Here is a 26,821-nt window from a genome sequence, read left to right as displayed (position 1 = left end):
GCAAAAACAAAAGAAGAATATACACTAAAATATAATCAGCAGACATCTTAAGTAGAACTTTATATATATCTTTTCATATTTTTCTGTATATTCTACATCCATTAAAACAAAAATGTTTTTAAATGACTATATTAAGTAGCACCTTTAATCCTGTAAATGATCTATCTGGAAATTTGAATTTGTTCATGTAAATTATCTTCTAAGGAAAATAAATCATTTTTATATAATTTTTCTTTAACCACTTATTTTTTTTTTAATTGAAGTATAGTTGATTTACAATGTTGTGCCAATCTCTGCTGTATAGCAACCACTTATTTTTTTAAAAGAATATAGGACTGGGACTTGAAAAATCACATAATACATTTGACCATACAATAATTTAAAAATAACATTAAATAAAAGTCATGTTCCTGTTAATTATTAAAAGTTTATAGACTAGTCATTTATACAAATGGCCTAGTTCTAGAAATAGTTAATAGAGCTAGTTACTTCATATTTTCTGTATTATTCATGGCCTTGTTAAATAAGGTATTAGACCTACTTTATATAAAGATGAAGACAATGAGACTAAGAATAACCTACATAAGACTGTGGTTCCCAAACTGCTGCTCCTTCCACTTACCATAATGGTAAATGAAGTTATAGCCTTCACAGCAACAAAACCCAGTCTTTGTCGACAACATATATTTCTCTGAAAATCAAATAATACTGTCTGGCACATTGCTTAATGAATTATACCTCTCAGAGGTGGACCCGTAACAGGTTTCTGTTTATTGCTGTTAAGAAGTACATTCAGTGCTGCTTCTAAGTTGTTGCCATTATCCATGAGAGCTTGCCTTGATGCTTCTTTACTAAAGCCCATTTCTGTTATGTGCCTCAGAGCCTTCTCATCAACCTGTAAAGAACGAAGAGAAAAGTTATGCTGATAGCCAATAAACAAGAAAGGTATAAGTTTTTAACTACATGCTGTTTTTTAACTAAAAATTACATCTGATGTTTATGGACAAAATGTGATATTAATACATCACTTGCTGTTTTTTCATACCAATAGTCAAGGAAGGATCTGTGATATGCAGGGTTGTGCCTTGAGTACTTTCTCTGTGTCATTACAAACGCAAAACAAACAAAAAAGAAATTTTATATGTCAGAATAAGGCTTTTGAAAATAATACAGGCAGTGAAAACTACCTAATGAAAAATTTTCATCGTTGATACTTCTCTGTCCTAAGGAAGTGCAATTTATATAGCACCTCTCCAAAAATGCAAAGTATAAAAAGAAGCTAACAAAATGGTACCATCTCAGTAGCTTGGTTTTTTTTCTACTCTCTATTGTTTCAGTACTTTGCTCTATATTTATTAGCAATACTATCTATGAAGCTTTGACAGCCTGTACCCCAAATAAAAAATCTACTTTACAAATTTCAGAACCCCAAATCTTGAAAAATCTAGACCTGAGTAGAATTAAAGAACTATTTAAGTAACATAAACATATCCCATGAAGAAATTACTGAATCATAACCAGCTGAGGAATACATAACTAACTTTTACACATTTAAGAGTTAAGATGGATAGGCTTTAAGATAGCATTACACATGGCATGCATGGTGCAGACAGCTACTCTGATACCCATGTAGACGTTGTTAAAAGCACAGCACTTTTTAAAAAATCCTGTTTTTAAAACCCTGACTTTTTTTCAAACCCTGATTTTGTGACTTCCAAAGACAAAATCCTTTCTAAATATAGTAGCAACGATCAACAGATCAGAGCTGACACATAAGAGAAAATTTACATCCCTGCTGTAGATATACTAAAGTAAATGTAAAAAGGATTAGACATTAAAACTATAATTCATCCTTCTTATTCAAAAACTTATCTAAATGTAAAAAAAAATCCTTCCAAAGCCTTTCCCTCTCCCAATTATCTCCCAAGTAAATATCTAATTAAGAATATTATCCCATACATAGAATTTAACCAAACACACTCAAGAATCAATTAATATCCAACCTTGGTATAACTTATTGTACCTTTCTTGTTAACCTGATTTGTAGTTAACCAGTTAACTCTCATTCAGTGCTGTTGGCAGGGCCATGCTCTCTCTGACAGATTTAGGGAAGAACCTTCCCTGCCTCTTCTAGTTTCTGTTCTTTGCTGGCAATCCTGGGCATTCCTTAGCTTATAGATGTATCATTCCAGTCACACAGCCATCTTCTCACTGTGTGTCTTCAGGTCAACTTCCCTCTGTAAGTGTCTATCTCTGTGTCTAAATTTCCCCTCTTTATAAGGAGATTAAATTAGGGTCATATTGGCTTAGGGCCCAACCTAATGACCTCTTTTTAACTTGGTATCTCTGCAAAGATCCTGTTTCCAGAGAGAGTCAGTCACATTTTAAGGTACTGGTGGTCAAGACATCAAACTATCTTGTTTGGCAGGGGGGTAGCATGGGGGTGATGGATGGGACACAATTCAACCTATTATACCACCTATTATCAAAAATTATTTTAAGAACCTGTCAACTGACATCCCAATCAAGTCCTCTTTCAATTGTTGAAAATAAAGAGCTGAATACCATGCAACATGAAAAAGAAGAGGGTTCCTGGTCATTAAAATTTCAAACTGTCCTTTTGATAGTCTCCTTCATTCTTAAATGACAGTTTTTCTGAATACAGAATTACAGGTGAACAGTTTTTTTTCTTTCCGTACTTTCAATATATCACCCCACTGCTTCCTTGCCTCCATACTTTCTGATGAAAAATTGGCCATTTATTTATTGAGGATCCCTTGTATTTGATGAGTTGCTTCTCTCTCACTGCTTTCAAGATTTCCTGTCTGTACCTTCCAACAACTTGATTATGTGTCTTGGTGTGTCTCTGAGTTTATCCTATTGGAGTTCACTAAGCTTCTTAGATTTGTAGATTTCATCAAATTTGGGAATTTGGGGGCATTAGTTCTTCAAATATTTTTTCTGTCCCTTTTCTCTTCTATTGGGAAGAGAACATACACAACATAATGTGTATGTTGGTATATTTGATGGTACCTCATAGGTCCCTTAGGCTCTATTTTTCTTCATTTTTTTCTCTTTCTGCATCTTAGACTGGCTAATTTCAATTGCCCTATATTAAAGTTCACTGATTCTTTCTTCTGCCTGCTCTAGTCTGATGTTGAACCTGACTAATGAAATTTTTTATTTCCACTACTGTACTTTCCAGTTCCAGAATTTCTATTTTGTTTATTTTTATAATTTATCTTTATTGATATTCCCTACTTGTTTATATTGTTCTCCTGATTGCTTTTAGCTCTTTGTCAATGGTTCCTTCACACCTCTGAGCATTTCTAAGACAGTTAATTTAAGTTCTTGTTTAGTAATCCCAATGCCTGAGCTTCTTCAGGGATAGTTCCTTTTAATTTCTTTTTTTTCCTGTGAGTGGATCATACTTTCCTGTTTTATGGTATGCTTTGTAATTTTCTGTTGAGAACTGAAAATTCTGAATACTGTATTGATGGTAATTTTGGAAATCAGATTCTCCCTCCTCCTCAGGGACTACTGTTGTTACTTAATGAAGACTGCAGCTGTAAGTTTGTTTAGCAACTTTTCCAGATTTCCTTTCGTAAGGATTTTATTCCTTGTGACATGTGATCACTGGAGCCTTTGTTCCATTATCTCCCTGGTCAGCCAGTGACCAGCCTCTTTCTTCATTAATCACCACTCTTTATGCTGCAAGAGTTTGATTTGACTCCAGAGTTGTAAAATAGTTGCTTCAGACAATGTTTGTCAGCTTAAGAGTTGTTTTGGTGGACTGCCCAATTTCTGGAGCTTTCCATTCTGCCATCTTTGTGATATCACTCCCTTCATATGTTTTTACTCCTCACAACAATCCCAAACTGCTGGTCTTTGGTGTTCTATGGCAAGACATCCCCAGATGAGGGTTCTCAACTCACTCAAGTTTAAGAGCTTCTTGAGTTAGAGACTGTGTAGTTTTCAACTTGCTGTATCCACTCAAACCTGAAAACTGACTTTTTTTTTTTTAAAGAAAGAGATGATCATGTATTCAAGGAAAAGATAGTCTGGCTCTGTTATAAACCTATTCTCCTTGGCTAGTGATTGATTTAGGAGTGGGCATGTGACCTAGTTCTAGTCAATGAACCATAGATGGAATTTACTGGAGATTTCCAAAATTATTTTTTTATCTGATAAAACAGATCCACACCCAGATAAATGTACCCTTTCCTTCTTGCCTCTGAACTTTTTGCATGAAGATTTAACACACAGAGAATCCTGTAACCCAGAGAAGAAAACCAAGAAACTAGAGAGATGCTCACCAGAGCTCCAACACTGTTATATTGCTGAATTTACCAATCTTTGTAACCATCTATCTCCAAATTTCTTGTTATATGGGATGATGAAACCCCATTAGTTAAGCTAGTCTTAGCACTCTACAGACAAAATCATCCAAAGTCATTTAACCTTTAAAGGCAGAGGAAAATGAATTCCTGTCAGTTCCCTTATATCTGAGGACACTGTAGCATACCAGAAATATCTCTGACTCCTCCCATTATCTCAAAAATCCAGGAATATTTTGCAATTGAGTCTATAATATACATTTTCCATTTCAATATTTTTCCCAAAGAACACAACAAAACAAAATCACTTTAGACAAAATTTGAGAAAAGATGTGGGGAAGGTAGGGAATGGCCCATAACTGTATGGTTCTGAGGCATCATCTTTTAGAATATAATTTCCATTGAGCGTTTTCTGTTTAATTTGATGACTTTTTATCAATCCATTCTAAAAGACATCATTCAGACATTAGAAAGTTAAGTAAAACGTAAATTTTACTTAAGTAAATTATTTTTCAACCAATCCAAATTTTCCATGGAATAACTGGAAATTATTAACTGGACTCCTTAATGAAAGCCTTCTTAGAGTTGTGACACCTATTTATAATATACGCAAAAAGCCAGTGGTGGTTCTGAGAAAGAATTAAAAAATCCAAGGCTATTAAAGAAAAAAAGACATAAACTTTGTAGTTGGTTCTTCAGCCTTACCAGTTCTCTGTAGACACCTTCATGTTTTCCCTCTGATTTGTTTGACTTTTCTTTCTGTAAAATCTCCCTGTTTCGGTTGCCAGCAGCACTCATGTTGAGATTACTTCTAGCACCACCACCACCTCCTCCAAATGTCTTGGTCTTCAGATAACAGAAAGATAAAAGAAATGTAAATAAATAACATTTTAAAAAGTTCTAAAGGCTAAGCTATGACTAAAATCTGAAGTAGTTAAGTTTCTTAATTATGTTTTACAGGAAAAAAATGAAATGTTAACTAATTCTTTCTAAATATCTACTAGTCATAATCTCACAAGTCCAGGGGAGGCAATTAAAAAAATTACATGATTAAAATCTTTAAATCTCCACGGCAAATCATCAGAATAAACTTAAGTAGACAACAATATAAAAGAAAAGAAAATAGCACAAGTATTATGGAGATTAGGTGCCAAAAATTATTCTAGGGTAAAATACTTGACTGATATCATGAGACAAATCCAGCTACATGGCAAGGCTTTCTTTAGCAAGGCACCTAACCTATCTAGGAATCTGTTACATTATGTTCAGGATTCTATGTTCAGGATTCTAGAACCTAAGAAAGTAGACAAATAATACAAATTTTAACATGGGATTAAAAGTCTCATTACTAATTTATTATTTACATTAATTACCACATATGCTATATCTTACCAACTATGTATAAAAGCTTTAAAGTCCATATTTCTTATTTTGTCTGACTTATTTGAATAATTATATGTGTAATCAAATTTGAATTTGATCTCATTTTTGTTTTGTCAAAACTACAGTGGAAAGACTAGAACATAAAAAACATCGGTTAGGAAAGATACAAATTCATGACTGAAAAGCATTCCGCAGTTATTTGTACAATATTAAATTAAATATCTGGTTATATAATATCTTTATAGTTTTCTAAGAGCTAATAAAAGCAGAAGCCAAGACTTGATTTTTATTAGATATAATTATCAATATTTTTTAATGTATCTTAAAATGATTACAATAAGAAAACATCCTAGATATACATTTATATAAGACTGGGAAATTATTTTGAATCAGATGAAAATGTAAAGAAATAGAACCTGAAAAATAGAAAAATGATGTGAGATAAGCATCAATGGACAACATATTAAATACCTCTATTAGGTAGTTGATACACCACAATATTTAAGTTTAATTCAAATCAGAATTAAAACTACATCTTCAAAGACCAAAGACCCATTACTGGATTCATTCAGTTTTTGGTTTCTGCAATCCCAGCAAAAAAAGAAAAAATATAGCTTTGGAATGTCTTGATAGTCACTGCTTACATAACCACAAGGAAAAATGTGAGTTTATATTAATGTGATACAAAGTTTATTAGATTGGGAGACAATGTAGTACAGGTAAGAATACAGGCTTAAGAGCTACACAAGGCTGGGACTAAATCTGTACTGAGCCACTTCCTAGTTCCCACCCTCAGGCAAGTCACTTAACTTCTATCCTCCGTGAACCTCGGGTTTCTCATCTTTAAAACAGGGACAAGAGAATTCCCTTGTGGTACAGTGGTTAGGACTCCACGCTTCCACTGCAGGGGGCAGGGGTTCGATCCCTGGTCAGGGAACTAAGATCCCACAAGCCGCCGGACGGCCCAAAAACACCTACCTCACTGGGATGTTGTGAGGATTAAGTGACATCATCAACATGAAGTGATGAGTTCAATAACTGGCACATAGTAAACACTCGTAACAGATGGCAATATTACTGTTTTGCTTAATATATTAGAACATAGTTACCTGAAAAGTCTGGATCCTGACCTGTTCCAAATTAAATATATTTCTGGAATTTAAATTATGTAACTCCAAAAGTGCTTTTTATTTTGGTGCCAGTGAAATAGTCCCATCTTCTGGAGGCATTTCCTTATTATTTTCTTTCCATTTTGTGGATTAAGGAATAGGATAAATAGCATTTTCAGAATTGCTTTTCACTGCTTTAAAACAGTTGTTACCCACTAAACATACAAATATCTAGAAACATCACAACTTAAACATTACCCATAAGGTAACTGATGTTGTCGTGTATGAGCCACACCATCCCGTCCATATTATGTGAATTAGGCATCTGTGACATCATCACCATCATAAACCCCAAGTGGGCCTTAATGCTGTCTTGCAATCTTACTACATTTTCTTAGCCCATTCACCCTCCCAATCTTCTTTAGCAAGGCACCAAACCTATCTAGGAATCTGTTACATTATGTTCATGATCCAGTAATAGGATTCTAGAATCTAAGAAAGTAGACAAATAATACAAATAATAAAAACCACTATTTTACATGTTCTCCTCACTCCTCAAATCTCAAACATCTTCTCCCTCATTGTGCCTGTTTGACCATGCTTACTTCCTCACTGAAAAAATGGAAATAATCACTAAAGAACTTACATAGATTTTTACCACATCAACCCACCCACTGATATCTGCACACTTATACTTTATCTTACCAGCATCTACATGAATGATAAAGGAATGTGGAGAGAATGAATGACTCCTCTAACTCTACATTAATTCTCAGGCCACATCTTACATGACTTTTCAACAGTCTTTGATAAATTCAATACATCATCCTCCATGAAATAATTTCTGTATTCTCTTGTTTTGATCCTGTCTTACTGGTCACACCTTGGCTGGTTCAACTTCTTTCATTCAACTGGTAAGGTTGAAATGCTACAGGGTTCATTCCTTCTCCTTTTCTCTTCCCTTCAGCTCTCATTCCCTTGGTGATCTCATTTGACCTCATGATTTTAAATATAATCCATACGCCTACCACTTTCAAATGCATACATCCAATCCAAAACTCACCTTTCAGCTACACTCTTCTCTGTATTACTGCCTATTAAACATTACCACATGGATGCCTAAGAGGTACCTCAGTATTAATATACTAATTATATTAATAACACCCTGTTCCACCCTGGTCTTCTCCAGTACAAAGTAAGCAACTCTAACCAGCCAATTTTTCAGGCCAAAACCCTTGAAGTCATTCATAATACCTCTTTTTCTCTCAAGCTCCATCTTTAATCTCTCAGAAACTCTGATGGCTGTATTTTTAAAATACCAGAATCTGAACACTTTGTACCACCTACACAGCTGCCATTGCTACCAAAAACTTTTCTCCCCCTGGATTACTTCAGTAATTTCCTAACTTGTCTGATTCCCATCTTCCAGAAAATAGACATCAAACAAGATTTTGGAAAGACAGTTTGTCTGAGAAAAATGTAAATCAAAAGAACAACTTTCCTATAATCATTAAGAAATTGATATACTCCCAATATCCTTTTCTGAAACTCCATAATTTTAACAGCTTTTTGGGAAAGAAGAAATGCATTTTATGTAAACTGTGCAAAATGAATTAATTTCAGAAATATTAAAAATGATTTTTAAATGTCTTAGAATAGAGAAAACATTGAGGAATAGCAATAGTCACATTTACTGAAGGCTTTTAGCAAAGGACTATTTTAACTGAGGCAGTGAGACTATAATTAGGGGCTCTCAGCTTCTCAGCATTATTCCAACTCTATTTCTTAGTTAGGATATGGCTGTGATCTTATGCTTACTATGCCTGACTTCTACCCTAGTTTACCATTAACTTAGCTTAGCTTGTTGGATGAAGAAAGCTGTTGATGTATATCGAGACTGAAGATTAGTTATTCTATAGGCCTCACCCTTGTTCCTTATTCTCCAGGAACAGCTAATCAAAGATTTATGACTTAATGTTCCAACCACAAGTGAGACTTGCTAGCTACTTGGAATCGTGTGATCAAGAAAAACATCCTGAAAATGGAAGACAGCCCCCTCCCCATGAGCATGTAGCCCTTTCCTCTTTCCCCTATATAATCTCCAAGCAAAACTAGCGAGTTGGGAGTTGGTTTTTTGGAACATACATCTACCTTCTCCCCAGGATTCCCGGCTTCCTCAATAAAGCTATCTTTCCTTTAACCCAACACTCTCAGCATTGGATTCTTGAGTGACAAGCTGCCGAACTGGAGTTCAGTAACTATATCATGATCTGTGCCATGTAGTATTCTAAATGTTTTAAAGATTAGCAATTTTAATCCTCACAGTTTCATAGATAAAGTAAATATGGTACAAAACTTAAGTAACCTATCCAAGGTTGTCAGCAGGATATGTTTCCTGTCTGCCTGATTCCAGAATTTGTGCTCTTGTCCCCTACATAAACAGGACAGAAAGACACTGCAGGAAGAACTACCAAAATTCAAGAAGTCTCCTACTTAAAATTTGAATTTAAATAGGAAAACAGCTGTTAGCTAAGATTTATTACTGGTTCTGAATAAAGAAACCTATTTCAATACCACTGGTTAAGAAAAATCTATCTAAGCAACCAATTCATGAACTAAAATTTCTTGTCAAAATCTAAAAATCAATAAATAACTACAGAAAACACCTATTTCAAATAAGCAAGCAATTACAAATAATGAAAAGAAAATCTTTTGATAAAGGAGGGTATGTATAAATGCACATATGATCCAAAGATAAAAATTATTTTTTACTATACATTAGATTTAAGAATGTTAAAAATGTTAATCCTGAGCCATTGATTTACCCTCTAATGTTTACCTGAATTCCTCAAAAATTTCTATTATAGGGGAAAATTATCCTCAAAAAGTATCATCTATCCCAACTAATAATGGGAAACCCTCTGCCATTAAAAAAAAAAAAAAAAAAAAAAAGTTGTGTTCATTTGTATACTGTTAAGAAGAAAAGAAAGTGGGAGAAAAGAAGGGTGGTTTGCTAGCAAAGGTCACTTAATGGAATTGTTAAGGAGATTGGAAAAGGAATGTTTATGAGTAAAATGTGTAACCATAAGACTCCAAAAGGCACCAGGGCATTTTCTACTGATGGAATATAGAAAAAGAATGTCAAAAGTTTGCTCAATTAGTTACTTTATGTGAAAAGACAATAATGATTGTGAGTAATCTAAATAGAACATAATGGCAAGGAATAAGACAAATTCATAATGATTTAGTTTCTTACTTCTTTGCTCTTTGCAACTTCTGCAATAGCAGCAGTCCTTTGCTTTTCAAATTCATCATTATCATTTGGAGGTTTGACAGGCAATGTAACTTGTAATGTCTTTCTTCGATCAAGTTCTCTGCTATCCACTTGGACATGAGATACACACTTCTGGCAATAATAAATAAAAATAAATTGTTTCAGTAGTTCCAAAAGAGATGCAAGTTTTTCATAAGAAAGTAATGTCTTCAAAAGAAATATTTGTATCACAACAGCTAAGAGCCCATAAAAATACAATTATTTCCCATAGATTTAAAAATAAAGGTAGAAAGCTAATTGAAGTAACTTTTAAGTAATTGTAACTGGTAAATGAAAGCTACACTAAATGTAGGCAATCTAAAACAGGGCACATATTGGGTTGGCCAAAAAGTTCGTTCGGGATTTTCTGTAACATCTTATGAATGAACATGTTGGCTAACCCAATATTTAAAACATACATCAAACCAAAAGATCTAAGTTTCATTTTAGGATAATGACTTAAAATAATTTTAAATTTCAAACAGGCTAGACTATTGCACAAGAAGTAAATTCAGTTTTTTATTAAGCCCTTGATTTCCACATTATGCCACAATATCCATGAGGGTTTATAGTTATTTTAACATATAGAAAGGTGTCTCTCATCTTATAAGCCGAAAGCTAAAAACATACTCCCTCCCCCTAATCAGGCTGCAAAGTTTTAGGTTTTTAGTCTCTTAAGACAAATTAAGAAAGCCATCATTGTCTAAAAATAAGTCCTGAATTCTGTTCTCTCTTCTAATTCTAACAGCAAAAATCCTATAAAATGAACCTTTTTCAACTTGATAATTTTAAAGAGGAATAAAAATATGCTCTCAAATAAATGTGTTATACAAATATACAGATTTTTGATTTTCAATAATATAAATATAAAATAGCTGACTCTAACACACAGCCAAGCATATTCTGTCTTTAACCCATGTTCAAGGCTAAGATGCTGAATAACAGATTTTCACAATGGACTTCATAAACAAATAATATTATTTAAGCTATAACTTTTAATATACTTCCTAATACAAAAAAAAAGCTATAAACACACTTCAAATTCTTGAAAATAATTAAATCATAAGTCTCTGTGAGCAATTTTTGAAAGAAATATTATCACCAAAATGTTTAAGGGGAAAGAAAATTCTTACAAACACAGCATTTGTTATTTTCAAATATAAATTATTAAAATGTTTACACTCTGTTTTCATTCTTGGGGTTTTTCACTGATAGAAATAAGAATATCATCAGCACAGATCATGCCTCCTTTTATCTTGACTGTCCCATGTTCCAAAGCACAATAAAAAATGACATATGTTTTAAATACTTTCAAAATAGCCACGATGCAAGAATGTCTTATTTAATTTTGAGTAGACCCTCCAAAAAGGGGTTTGAAGAGGATGCCAGTCAATTGATCCTGCCCACTTATTTTCTGATCAACTAGGTATCTGTTTTTCATACCAAAATTTTTTTAATTGTTATTGAGATATAGGTCTGTTTCCTAGCTGTTGTGTCCCCAACTCATCTTCACTTTGAGCCAGCACTCTTGAAGGAAAATAAAGCACAAATGCAAGGCAGATTACCAAGAGCTAAATTTTAGTGGTATCACGTGGCAAAGAGCAAGCAGCCACAGGGATTATTCTCAGATTCTTCAGTTATAAAGCAGGGACAAGCTGGAGGAGACTGTTTTAAAGGCAATTTGAGGCTTAGCACAACCAGGAAGACACACGATATTGGTCAGCTGAGGAGGTACCTCAGGGTAACATTTTGCAGCAAGGGGGTTGAAAGTTAGGAAACAGAAGGAAAACCTTTAGCTTATGTGAGAGAAGAATCAGGGCTGCTGTAGTTGAAAATGAAAATACCAACTGGAAATAAAATTAAGTACCTGACTGAGATGGGCATTTGGATCAAGGCAGAAGAATAGAATCTCGGAAGGGGCAGCTGGGACAGCAGGCTCTCCTAAAGTGCATTGATGCCCTTCCCTGCCTCATGTTCTCACTCTTTTGTCTCCTGTCAATCTGTTGATGCTTTTATTTTTTCTCCCTCTTTTGTTTTTAATGAACAAAGTGAGAAATTATAGCATATTTTTGTCTTCTTACTTCTGTATTTCTCTCTCAAAAAACAATGCCCCCACCACCATCTGATATTAATTTTAAGCTGCATTTCAGGTGTGTCTCTTAACTGTTTCAATCTTTGGGTTAACAGCTTTTTTTTTTTTTTTTTTTTTGTGGTACGCGGGCCTCTCAATGTTGTGGCCTCTCCCGTTGTGGAGCACAGGCTCTGGACACGCAGGCTCAGCCGCCATGGCTCACGGGCCCAGCTGCTCCACGGCATGTGGCATCTTCTTGGACCGGGGCACGAACCCGTGTCCCCTGCATCGGCAGGCGGACTCTCAACCACTGTGCCACCAGGGAAGCCCTGGGTTAACAGCTTTTGAGAAAAGAATCTACACAAAAACTTTAATTACAATAACGAGGAAAAAAAACACAATTATTGATTTCCTGTAGTTAATATATTTCCATATAACTCCTATGACCTCTGAGTGAACAGTTCAGCACAAAACTAAACACAGCTTGAATACAAATGAAAAACATTTTTTGCTGATTAAAATTCATCTGCCAAAATGAAAGTCATTACCTGTCCAAAAGGCACAAAAGGAGGTGGTCCACCTTCGGTTCCAATATTGCTTCTATTGTGTTTTGACAAGCTCTGTGAGAAAAGTGAGTTGTAAAACAGAAATTATACATTAAAAATACATTTAACAACACTTATAATGCACCAGGAATCTACTCATTTTAGTAGATTCTTATAGGAAATAGAAAAAAAGCCTTCTATTATTAATTTCAAACTATATAAATTATCGTATTCCTAACTTCAGTAACTAGGCAAAGACTCTCCCCTTACTTCCCCTTTCCAAAACCCAAATTGACATGATTTTCAGAAGTATTTGCCAAGTTGCTCCCATAAGAAGAAAACACAGTTAAAACCTCTCAACAAAGATGATAAACTTTGGTAGCAAGAATTTCATTTTAATTAATTTCATTTTAATGCATAGTAAAACAATAATCTGACAGAAAAATATCTGGAAATTATCTTCAAAATGAAATTTTTAGACATAAAAATCTATTAGCAGAAAACATATTTGTGATACTGTTATATAATAAGAAATATATATTTGGTCTTTGTCCCCAGTTCCTGGAACAGAGACCCTAAAACACTTGAAATTTCCTGAATCACAGGGTTAAGGAGTACATTTTGTTCTACATAATAAGCGCCTTTGAGCATCCTGAGTTTATATTAATGAGGTGACTATTAATGGGCCCCTAGCAAGCTCCAGGGTGGGGACTGGTAGCTGGAAAAACCAACCATGCGATTAGAGGGCTAGAGATTGGGTCAATCACCAGTGGCCAGTGATAACTCAAGCGGGCCTATGTAATGAACCTCCATTAAAACCCCATAAACGATGGGGTTCAGGGAGCTTCCAGGCTGGTGAATACATCCATGTGCCAGAAGGGTGGTACACACCAAACTCCACAGGGACAGAAGCTCCTGTGTCCAGGACCCTTCCCGATCTTGCCCTATTAAGCTATTCATCTGGCTGTTTATCTTTTATAACATCGTTTATAATAAACCAGTAATAGCAAGTAAAGTGTTTCCCTAAGTTCTGTGAGCCATTATAGCAAATTATCAAATCTGAGCAGGGGATCCTGAGAACCCCTAATTTATAGCCAAGTTGGACAGAAGAGTGGATAACATCAGGACCTACTACTTTCAATTAGCACCTGAAGTGAGGGGTAGTCTTCTGAGACTGAGTTCTTAACCTACGGGATCTGTACTAAATCCAGGTAGTTAGTATCAGAACTGAATTAAATTTTAGGACATCTACCTGGTATCCCAGTGGAGAGAACTGGAGAATTGCTTGATGTGGAAAAGAAAACTCCACACTAGGTGTCAGAAGTGCTGTTAACTAGAAACAGTTCATAGAAATACTGATAAAAGTGATTTCTAACTATTTAAAGAGATCAGACTGCTATAGTTTATAATATGGAGGATAATTTCAATTACAGTAAAATTTCCTTAATAAAAGTCTTGTTTTACAAATCAATGTATACTTAAAAGAAGTATTCAACAGATTGTTCTTTAATAAAAAAAAAAAAAAAGCTTCCAGGGCTTCCCTGGTGGCACAGTGGTTGAGAGTCTGCCTGCCGATGCAGTGGACACGGGTTCGTGCCCCGGTCCGGGAAGATCCCACATGCCGCGGAGCAGCTGGGCCCGTAAGCCATGGCTGCTGAGCGTGTGCGCCTGGAGCCTGTGCTCCACAACGGGAGAGGCCACAACAGTGAGAGGCCCGTGTACCGCATGAAAAAAAAAACCTATAAACAAATGACAATGAAAACACGATGACCCAAAACCTATGGGATGCAGCAAAAGCCGTTCTAAGAAGGAAGTTTATAGCAATACAATCCTACGGTAAGAAACAAGAAACATCTCAAATCAACAACCTAACCTTACACCTAACGCAATTAGAGAAAGAAGAACCAAAAAACCCCAAAGTTAGCAGAATGAAAGAAATCATAAAGATCAGATCACAAATAAGTGAAAAAGAAATGAAGGAAACCATAACAAAGATCAATAAAAGTAAAAGCTGGTTCTTTGAGAAGATAAACAAAATTGATAAACCATTAGCCAGACTCATCAAGAAAAAAAGGGAGAAGACTGAAATCAATAGAATTAGAAATGAAAAAGGAGAAGTAACAACTGACACTGCAGAAACACAAAGGATCATGAGAGATTATTACAAGCAACTATAGGCCAATAAAATGGACAACGTAGAAGAAATGGAAAAATTCTTCAAAAAGCACAACCTTCCAAGACAGAACCAGGAAGAAACAGAAAATATAAACAGACCAATCACAACTCTGAAATTGAAACTGTGATTAAATATCTTTCAACAAACAAAAGCCCAGGACTGGATGGCTTCACAGGTGAATTCTATCAAATATTTAGAGAAGAGCTAACACCTATCCTTCTCAAACACTTCCAAAATATAGGAGAGGGAAGAACATTCCCTAACTCATTCTACAAGGCCACCATCACCCTGATACCAAAACCAGACAAAGATGTCACAAAGAAAGAAAACTACAGGCCAGTATCACTGATGAACATAGATGCAAAAATCCTCAACAAAATACTAGCAAACAGAATCCAACAGCACATTAAAAGGATCATACACCATGATCAAGTGGGGTTTACACCAGGAGTGCAAGGATTCTTCAACATACACAAATCAATCAATGTGATACACCATATTAACAAATTGAAGAAAAACCATATGATCACCTCAATAGATGCAGAAAAATCTTTCAACAAAATTCAACACCCATTTATGATAAAAAACCCTCCAGAAAGTAGGCATAGAAGGAACTTACCTCAACATAATAAAGGCCATATATGACAAACCCACAGCCAACATCATCCTCAATGGTGAAAAACTGAAACCATTTGCACTAAGATCAGGAACAAGACAAGGTTGCCCACTGTCACCACTATTATTCAACATTGTTTTGGAAGTTTTAGCCACAGCAATCAGAGAAGAAAAAGTAATAAAAGGAATCCAAATCAGAAAAGAAGAAGTAAAGCTGTCACTGTTTGCAGATGTCATGATACTATACATAGAGCATCCTAAAGATGCCATCAGAAAACTACTAGAGCTAATCAACGAATTTGGTAAAGTAGCATGATACAAAGTTAATGCACAGAAATCTCTTGCATTCCTAAACACTAATGATGAAAAATCTGAAAATGAAATTAAGGGAACACTCCCATTTACCACTGCAACAAAAAGAATAAAACACCTAGGAGTAAACCTACCTAAGGAGACAAAAGACCTGTATGCAGAAAACTATAAGATACTGATGAAAGAAATTAAAGATGAGAGAAATAGATGGAGAGATATACCATGTTCTTGGATTGGAAGAACCAACATTGTGAAAATGACTACACTACCCAAAGCAATCTACAGATTCAATGCAATCCCTATCAAACTACTACTGGCATTTTTCACAGAACTAGGACAAAACATTTCACAATTTGTATGGAAACACAAAAGACCCCAAATAGCCAAAGCAATCTTGAGAAAGGAAAATGGCACTGGAGGAATCACACTCCCTGACTTCAGACTATACTACAAAGCTGCAGTAATCAAGACAGTATGGTACTGGCACAAAAACAGAAATATACATCAAGGGAACAGGATAGAAAGCCCAGAGATAAACCCGCACACATATGGTCACCTTATTCTTGATAAAGGAGGTAAGAATATACAGAGGAAAAAAGACAGTCTCTTCAATGAGTGGTGCTGGGAAAACTGGACAGCTACATGTAAAAGAATGAAACTAGAAGACTCTCTAACACCATACACAAAAATATATTCAAAATGGATTAAAGACCTAAATGTAAGGCCAGACACTATCAAACTCTTAGAGGAAAACATAGGCAGAACACTCTATGACATAATTCACAGCAAGATCCTTTTTGACCCACCTCCTAGAGAAATGGAAATTAAAAGAAAAATAAACAAATGGGACCTAGTGAAACTTAAAAGCTTTTGCACAGCAAAGGAAACCATAAACAAGATAAAAGAGAACCCTCTAAATGGGAGAAGATATTTGCAAATGAAGCAACTGACAAACGTTTAATCTCCAAAATTTACAAGTAGTTCATGTAGCTCAATATCAAAAAACAAACAACCCAATCCAAAAATGGGCAGAAGACCTAAATAGACATTCCTCCAAAGAAGATATACAGGTTGCAAACAAACACATGAAAGAATGCTCAACATCATTAATCATTAGAGAAATGCAAATCAAAACTACAATGAGATACCATCTCACACCAGTCAGAATACCCATCATCAAAAAATCTATAAACAATAAATCCTGGAGAGGGTGTGGAGAAAAGGGAATCCTCTGGCACTGTTGGTGAGAATGTAAATTGATACAGCCACGATGGAGAACAGTATGGAGGTTCCTTAAAAAACTACAAATAGAACTACCATACGACCCAGCAATCCCACTACTGGGCATATACCCTGAGAAAAGCATAATTCAAAAAGAGTCATGTACCACAATGTTCACTGCAGCTCTATTTAAAATAGCCAGGACATGGAAGCAACCTAAGTGTCCACTGACAGATGAATGGATAAAGAAGATGTGGCACATATACACAATGGAATATTACTCAGCCATAAAAAGAAACGAAATTGAGTTATTTGTTGAGTTATAGTGAGGTGGATGGACCTGGAGTCTGTCATACAGAGTGAAGTAAGTCAGCAAGAGAAAAACAAATACCATATGCTAACACATATATATGGAATATAAAGAAAAAAAATGGTCATGAAGAACCTAGGGGCAGGATGGGAATAATGATGCAGACCTACTAGAGAATGGACTTGAGGACACGGGGAGGGGGAAGGGTAAGCTGGAACAAAGTGAGAGCGTGGCATGGACATATATTCACTACCAAATGTAAAACTGATAGCTAGTTGGAAGCAGCCGCATAGCCCAGGGAGATCAGCTTGGTGCTTTGTGACAACCTAGAGGGGTAGGATAGGGAGGGTGGGAGGGAGGGAGACTCAAGAGGGAAGACATATGGGGATAGATGTATATGTATAGCTGATTCCCTTTGTTATAAAGCAAAAACTAACACACCATTGTAAAGCAATTATACTCCAATGAAGATGTTAAAAAAAAAAAATGCCATAAGGAATCTTTTCACCCATCTAGTCCTCCTATCTGTTTTATCTTTGAGGTGTTAACATATATCTGTTAAGCACTGGTTGTCACTTAATACACCTTCTCGACTCTGAAGTTTTTTGTGCATTTTTAATGATTATTGTTATAGAAAATGTTACGTTTAAAATATTTTAAATGGTGAAAAATAAGTTAAAAAAAATTACCGTATGTACCTTACACCTACTCTAGAGTCCCTGCATTATAAAAGGAATACTATATATTTTGTATAAGTTATAGAAAAAAACTAAGACTAAAGACAACAGTAATATTCAGTTAATTAATCAAAGAACAATTTAAACTATATATGAATATCACATTTCTTGATAAGCTGTTTTTAAGATGTTAACCTAGTTTAAGAAAAAACAGCAAATGCATAAACTTATCTAGGGGTCCTTTCCCCAGTTTTAATTTAGATTAAAGAAAAAGACCATTCAAAGAGCAATAAATCATTTCAGTTTATGCCATGACTTCCTTAAAAGCTCACATAAGCTGCCAATAATACCATCTCTCAATACACAGTATATAATTAAAAGCATATTACAGGATTTCTACTTCCCATCCTATGACTGTGTAAGAGACAAGACTTAATCTCCCTCTACAACTAGTAATCTGGACAACATGTAGGAAACAACTGTTTTAAGACATAGGGCAAGAAGTAGCACAGGACTGTAATCCCAAAGAGAAAGAGAAAAAAACAAACAAACAGGTGAACTCTGCCTTTCTGCTTGGAGGCATAATGCAGACAGACAGCACAGAGTTCTGAGTTGAGAAAATGTCTCACAGCTCAAGCCAGGCTGAAATAACTGGAAGCTCTGGGGCAGAGTTTTGAAAAAGAAAGGCCTGCACAGAAATGAAGCTCCAGAAACCTGTATAGGAATTCCCTTAAGTCACTGCTGAGAACTAGGCTAAGCAAAAAGCAACTGCAAGTTATAAGCTTCCATTTATACTAGAATAAAAAAGAATAAAATACTTAGGGATAAAATTACACAAAGAAGAAGATCTATACAATGAAAACAACAAAAGATTGCTAAAAGAAATTAGACACCAATAAATGAAAAGTCATCACATGGTCATGAGTTGGAAGATTTAATACTGTTAAGATGGCAATACTACTCAAACAGATCTAGAGATTCAATGCAATTCCTATCAAAATCCTAAGAATGCTTTTTGCAGAAACAGAAAAATCCATCCTAAAATTCATATGGGATCTCAAGGGACCCTGAATAGTCAAAATAATCCTGAAAAAAGCTCATACTTCTTGATTACAAACTTACTACAAAGTTACAGTAGTCAAAACAGTACTGGCATTAAGACAGACTAATAGAATAAAGAAATAAAGAAATAAAATAAAGAAAAAAATACGGTTAAATGATTTTTGATGAGGGAGATAAGGTCATTCAATAGGGGAAGGAGATTCTCTTCAACAAATGGGGGTGGGAAAACTGGATATCCATATGCAAAGGTCTTAAACCATGTACAAAAATTAATTCAAAATGGATCAAAGACCTAAATTTAAGAGCCAAAGAGCTAAACCCATAAAACTTCAGCAAGAAAACATAGAGAAAAAGCTTCATGACATTGGGATTTTGCAATTTCTTGGATATGACACCAAAAGCATAGGCAACAAAAGAAAAAAAAACAGGTAAAACTGAACTTCAATAAAATTTAAAATGCTTTTGCATCAAAGGACACTACCAACAGAGTGAAAAGGCAACCAATGGAATGTGAAAAATATTTGCAAATCATATATCAGATAAGGAATTGATATCCAGAATAAATCAAAAACTCACACAACAACAACAACAAAATTTAAAATAGACAAAGGACTTAAATACACATTTCTCCAAAGAAGATATACAAACAGCCAGTAAACATATGAAAAGATGCTAAACATCACTACGCCCTAGGGAAATGCAAATCAAAACCACAATGATATTCCACTTCACACTTATTAGGATGGTTATTATCCAAAAAACATGAAATAACAAGGGTTGGCAGGGATGTCAAGAAATTGGATCACTTAAGCATTGCAGATGGGAACGTAAAATGGTGCAGCTGCTGTGGAAAACAATATAGCAGTTACTCAAAATATTAAACAGAATTACTATGCAATCCAGCAATTCTACTTCTGAGTATAAACTCAAAAGAACTGAAAGCAGGAACTCAAGCAGATATTTGTACACCCATGTTCATAACACCTTTATTCACAATAGCCAAAAGGTGGAAAGAACCCTAATGTCCATTAGTGGATGAATGAACAAAATGTGGCATTTACATACAACGGAATATTATTCAGCCTTAAAAAGTTAGTAAATTCTGACACATGCTACAACATGGATGAACCTTGAAGACATTATGCTAAGTGAAATAAGCCAGACACAAAAGGGTGAATACTATATGACTATACTATTATGAGATAGCTGGAGTACAAGGTGGCCAGAGATTGGGAGGGGGGGATGGGAAGTTATTGTTTAATTGGTACAGAGTTTCAATTTGAGAAGATAAAAAATTCTGGAGGGAGGGGGTTGTGTAACAATAAGGATGTACTTAATGCCACTTAATTTTACACTTAAAAATGATTAAAATGTTAAACTTTGTTATGTATACTTTACAATTTTTAAAAACAGAAAAAATTTTTAAAAAATTATCTGTCATAGGAGGTGAGGGGGGGAGCACTAAAATGTTATAGAACTACATTACTTTACAAATTATATCTGCTACAGAACTCTCCAAAACCTATCTTTATCATACTTTGAAGTTTGAGTTTTTCTTTTCGTCACCTGTCTATATCCAACTTGCTACAACTACAACACCTACACATGCTTCAAATACTATCCAATGTTCTCTTCCCCCTCTATGTATTTTGCAAGAATGCCTAGGACCCCATTACTTCCAAAAGTAACTCTATGGTTTATTATTTCTATGTGTACATTTGATTTCTATGTGTTTCACCTGCCAGATGCTCAAGTAATTTGAACTCTCCATGATTTCTACAACATTATAGTTACCAAAATCAAAAAAACTATAAAACCAAAGAGAACTATTATCATATTAAGATGTTTTTAAACTCTTTTTCATGTAAATTTTTACTGCCCCCTAACACGAAATACTAGCATGGCTTTCAGGAAACAAAGTGCAAAAATATATAATAAAACATTACAAGAATAACTATCAAAGTACTACTGATCCATGTATGTGTTTGTGTGTGTGTATGTGTGTGTGCTGGAGGTGAGGAAGTTCCTAGGAATGTCTGACTGACTTTACAATTAGTAAGGTAGTTCTGGCTGGGTTGTAAAAATTATGTATAATATGTTGGTCTGACTTGACAACATCTTAACACACTTTTAAAAATCTCTAATGATAATAAAAATACAATATATTAATTTGTGAAAGGAAAAGATCACATGAAATGGGTGGGATTTCTCCAGGAAATTTTAAGTTCATAAACTTGGCTATTTATATAAAACTATCAAACCACTTCTGATTTACTTGCTTGTGCAACATTTTCAATCAAACAATGCAGTTATGGAATATTATTTTATATTTCATAGTATCTTATATAGTATATAATAGTATCTTATATTTCACAGCAGCCCAAAGTGTAGCACATTAGTATCATAAGGAATGAGTACTAAGGAATAAAAAATGTGCCTAAATTTCCTTATCTATTTACATCCCAAACAGAGGCACTTTCAAACTTAGAAGATAGAAAAGAGTAATTTATCTTAAAATACCAAAAGTTTGAAATATTGCTAGGCCCCTTGACTCACTTTAGACAACAGACAAGATCTGAGAGTGGCACAAAAACATGAATTCTAATTCAAAGAGTAATTAGTTCTATGTGCTTGTAATTCATTTATTTCACTATTATTTATTATGATGTTTATTACATATAAGACTCAGGGCCACCACTTTGGAGATACAGGAAGGCTCAGATCCATCACCTATTAGTGGTCTAATCATAAAATAAGTTTAACGATTCTTAAAGCCTATTTTCTGATCCATATGGACATAACACTCTCTTACAAGACTGCTAGGTGAATTACATGATATACAGATACAGGCGCCCAGCTCAAGACCTACACACTGTTCAACAAATATTTCTAGAATTGAATAAAGATAACACAAACAAGAATTCTGACCTCAAAAAGCTTACAATCAAAGGAGATAAGAAATAAATATAATTTTAGTGCTAGATAAAAAGTAATATACTTCTTAATACAATGAATAAAGTATTCTAAGAATTCAATAAAGGAGCAATTATTTCATTTTGTGAAAAAAACGAGCACTTGTTTTGAGTCTAAAAGCATGGGGATGAGAGAGAAACTAAGATGAATGTCTTAAAAGTGGGAAAATCTTTTTTCTTTTTCAAAAGTGCAACTGAGGAAAGCTTAGAGAATCAAAGAAAGAGTAAGTAGTTCCATTTAGCTAAAACAAAACCTATGTGAAAAAATTAAGAAAGTTGAAAAGGTAAGCTGGAACTAGGGCTAAATTATAAATGACCTGAATCCCAGATTAAGGTATGTGAAATAAAAGCAGGGTGTAGCATGATCTGAATTATGTTGAAGATAATCTGGCCGAAGTACAATAAGTTAGAAGATGGAGAAAGGGTATATGGTGGAACCAGTTAAAAGGCTGCAAGTAGTTCAGGCCAGAGACTTAAACTACAATAATGGCAATGGAACCTGAGAGCAAGGGATTGACAAGAGATCTGACTGCAGAGGATCAATAAAACTCGTGGCTAGAAGCAAAGTAGAAGGACAATTACTAGATAACCTAGATGACTAGGAGGATAAAGATACTGTTAACATAAATGGTGAAAACATCAACTAATGTGACTAGGAAGACAAATGCAACAAGAACCCTTTCATTATAGTGAAATTCTAATTTGCTTTCACTTGTATCTGTGTGTGTGTGTGTGTGTATGAATAAGACAAATACACATACATTATTCATATATATGCACAAACACTTATTTTCTGAAGAAAGAATTATATACAGATACATTACACATATCTTACAACTGGTATCTTGGCAGTTTTGAAAACTCCTCAGTAAAGAATGGCCTTTAAAATATGTAATAAAATGTAACAAATACTGAAAATGACATCTGTTTTAGAAGAACAATATGGTTAAACAAAGGTAGATAGTTTCTGTAAAGATCACTGTGTTCCATTCTATTCAACTCTGGCATAAAGAACTAATTTTACTAGCCATTATAGAAGGATCCCTTAAAACAGAGAATACAATAAAAAGAGTGTAGTGTTTTAAAAGTTCAAACCATTCTTAGTTTACACTTACTCTCTGTAACTCCCATTTCTCAATAAGGTGTTCTACTTCACCGCCAAGAACTGTGGTGTTAGAATCATTCAAGAGCAGGAATCCATTTTTTATGTCCACAACGCCTGAAAGCTTAACTTTAGTTCCAGGTGGTGTGTTCAGGCTAAAGCAAAGAGAAAAAAAGAGTTAAAACACATTTAAGCTCCTTCCCCAAACTGGAATTCAGTCTTATACTGTGACCTGGTAAAATTCTTCAAAATGCACTAATGTGAAAACTATTTTTCAGGTGACTGGCTATATAGTGTGAATAGGTCATCAGGGAGGAAGTCAGAAGACCAGGTACAAGACTGTCATTTTCTACCTTAATTTTTTTCTACATGTAAAAAAATATGGATAGGGACTTCCCCCTCGGTGGTCCAGTGGGTAAGACTCGGTGCTCCCAATGCAGGGGGCCCAGGTTTGATCCCTGGTCGGGGAACTAGATCCCGTATGCATGTTGCAACTAAGAGTTTGCATGCTGCAACTAAGGATCCTGCATGCTGCAACGACGATCCCGCGTGCTGCAACTAGACCCGGAGCAGCCAAAATAAATAAATAAATAAAAAATAAGTAAGTCAGTAAACAAACAAACAAAAAAATCTGGATAATAAAAATCACAGCTCACAAACTTATGGTAAAGATAAATAGAGTAAAAGATATGAAAGTACTTTCTCAACCATGCCATGTTGTATAAATGTAAGATTTGCCCTTTTTTCCCCCCTCTGAGCTTTGTGCATTATTGCAAAGATATACTATATTATAAAATTAAATTTCAATACAGAAGAGATATCAAACCAGTAATAATCTTAGACATTGAACACCTATGTGAGTTACTGTAATCCACATGAAACAATGCTCTTTTTGGTTAACTATCCAGTTAAAGATCAAATGAGAGTTATTTACTCTAAAGCATACTGACTTCAAAAGTATTTTTTCATAATAGGTTAACATTAGCAGATGTGGGGCAAACATTATAACACCATGACCCCTTTTACAAACACCAGAGAAAACACCTCCTATCAATCTTTTAAAAAAGGAAACAGTGGAAGAAATCCATTTCATCACATAGGTTTATTCTAAAGTAAAAGCACATATACCAAGCCCCACTGCATCTCTTCGCACATACAGCAAGGGGTAAAGAACTCCAAATAGGAATAAAGATAGTCCTACAACACTTGGGATAAATTAGAAAATCATGCTGAAAGACTTCACATTGTCAAATTTTTTTTTTTTTTTTTTTTTTTTTTTTTTTGTGGTACACGGGCCTCTCACTGCTGTGCCCTCTCCCGCCGCAGAGCACAGGCTCCGGACGTGCAGGCCCAGTGGCCATGGCTCACAGGCCCAGCTGCTCTGTGGCATGTGGGATCCTCCCGGACCGGGGCATGAACCCACGTCCCCTGCATCGGCAGGCGGACTCTCAACCACTGCGCCACCAGGGAAGCCCCCTACATTATCACATTTTTAAAAGCTTATAAAATTCACCATGTGCCGATAAGTGCAATAGCAAATCAATGAAAGCACTGGTATCTCTGGTCTATTTTTTAAGAAAGACGGTTGATAAAACAGTTATTAACAGGAAGAAATAGAATATGCCTATTTTTAAGATTTCAAAGAGCCCATATGGAGTAAGACATTATCTGGTAAAAATTATTCTCAGGACTCCAAGCTTAATCATTCTTAGTCATCCTATATAACTTAGAAAACAAATGGTCATGGACAGCCTTGCCTAACCTAACTCTTAAGTAGAGAGCTGTGTGGTGGTAAATGTAGGCAACTTACCACAATGTCTATCAAACTTCAAGATCAGCAACAACTGAATACATTTACACTAAGTGAAGTTTTTCCCAATTCGAGTTAATCAGCAGATACAGATTTTCTAACTCTATAGTCATCATTTAGGGATAAATAAAAAAAACTAAGCACCAAGGGTACCAGGCTTCTATACTCTTTACCTCTAAAGAAATTATTAATGAATTACATCATTTATATAAGACCAATATGTGTTCTTTAAAACCATTTTTCGCCAATAATTTCTAACACATTAGTAAATTGGAAATGAAATGAAAATGTAAAAAACACAAATTAACAACATAAGAAACTACAAAAGACCTTAAAAAATAGCAAGCAAATTACAAGGGCATTTAAATTGTGATTTTTAAAACTAAAAGCTAATCTGAAAGCAGATAATGAGCTAATTTTTTATGTAAAATAACTGTACCTTTCCCAAATTCTTTCTCTAACAGGTTAAGAAGGAAAACATGGTGAATTACTTGAAGTTGGACATACAATTTCATTAAGATAATTGATAAAGAGTTCTATTCACCAAATTAAATTACAGTTCTATTCCCACAAAATAATAAATAGGTGCTAAAATTTTAATATAATTTTTATTACATCACCTTCAGGGCCATAAATAACTCTTACTCAGAGAGCATACTGTAGCTTAATTAATACTTTATTCACACTCCCAAGTTCCTTTATTCTCTCTTCATTGAAATTAAAAACAAAAACAAAAAACAGAACAAAAACAAAAATACAGTGAGAAGTGGGGCTGGAGGTAGGATAGATGAATGGAAAGAAGCACCCCAGAGAAATGCAATGTCCAGTAGAGAAAACACATTCTACACCAGTTCCTGGTTTATCCTCTCTAGTGAGTTCTTCTACCTTCCTTCTAAGATAACCAATAATCAAACTTATTTTGAAAATGGTCTCCCAAATTGTTCATATGTGAGAACACTTCTGTAAGCTGTTGTTTTTACAGCACCAAAAGTAGACATGCTACTTCAATGATGAGTGAATGAGAAAGTAGCAACATTTTTTTTTCAACGGTCAAACTGTAATAAATTCAACAAAAGAAAACAGTGTAAGGGACCCTCCTCTCTGGGTTGATCCTGTGTCTTCATTTACCTCAGAGAAATATACAGCAGTAAAATGAGAGAATGAGCCATTACATGGCAAGTCTTTCTTCTCAGGCATCTGTGAACTCCCTTGGAGGGGATCTGATTAAATTTGTCAAAGGAGGAAAGGCTACGTTTCCTTTTATGGAAGTTTCTCCATAAAAGTAGGACTCTTTCTACTCTTCAAAAAAAAGACAACATAATCACAAAGTCAATATACGCCCCTTTGTATATGAAAATCAACATTTTAGACGAATAAATATATCTTCTAAGGAAGGAGCCTCCCTCACTAAAGGCAGACACTAGTTGAAGGAAGAAAAAAAGAAATTGAACATGGCATACAAGGCCTCGACCTACCACATTTCCTCCCACATACCACGATGCCAATCACCTATGCTCCTCCAAATGTAACTTTTCACTCATCTGCTATCAGAGTACCATGTCTAGACTGCTAAACAGTATAATGGATGCAACTAACTGTCAAGGAAGAAATTGTGACATATTTAAAGAAATTTTTGTTCTGAAAAAATTTTAATGACCTAAAATTTAATGATAAAATTGAAAAGCTTACATTCCATGTAAGAACACCTAAAATTTCTGTTTTTAATTATTAACTTTAAAAGTAAGGAGCAACTAACTCCATTTTAAACTATTTTTCTTTACAGATAAAGTAAAAATACAAACTCTT

The 26,821-nt window shown here is 34.7% G+C and overlaps 1 protein-coding gene across 8 annotated transcripts in view; it reads right to left on the bottom strand.

Moving 5' to 3' along the window:
* Nucleotides 1-26,821, bottom strand: part of TDRD3 (tudor domain containing 3) — a 201,138-nt gene that overhangs the window by 62,733 nt on the left and 111,584 nt on the right. For all 8 annotated transcript variants that reach the window (XR_009536768.1, XM_060129155.1, XM_060129159.1 and 5 more), the window contains 5 exons: nt 23,219-23,360; nt 12,762-12,833; nt 10,086-10,235; nt 5,043-5,183; nt 739-895 (listed from right to left, as the gene is read on the bottom strand). Coding sequence is in view for 7 of the 8 variants with exons in the window: in XM_060129155.1 (XP_059985138.1) it covers nt 739-895; nt 5,043-5,183; nt 10,086-10,235; nt 12,762-12,833; nt 23,219-23,360 (662 nt within the window). In the remaining variant the exon portion in view is untranslated. The remainder of the gene's footprint in view (nt 1-738; nt 896-5,042; nt 5,184-10,085; nt 10,236-12,761; nt 12,834-23,218; nt 23,361-26,821) is intronic.

This window comes from Lagenorhynchus albirostris, chromosome 18 (genome assembly GCF_949774975.1).
Source record: "Lagenorhynchus albirostris chromosome 18, mLagAlb1.1, whole genome shotgun sequence".
Lineage (NCBI taxonomy): Eukaryota > Metazoa > Chordata > Mammalia > Artiodactyla > Delphinidae > Lagenorhynchus > Lagenorhynchus albirostris.
The sequence above is the reverse complement of the archived record's forward strand: the minus strand, read 5'-3'. Positions and strand labels throughout refer to the sequence as shown.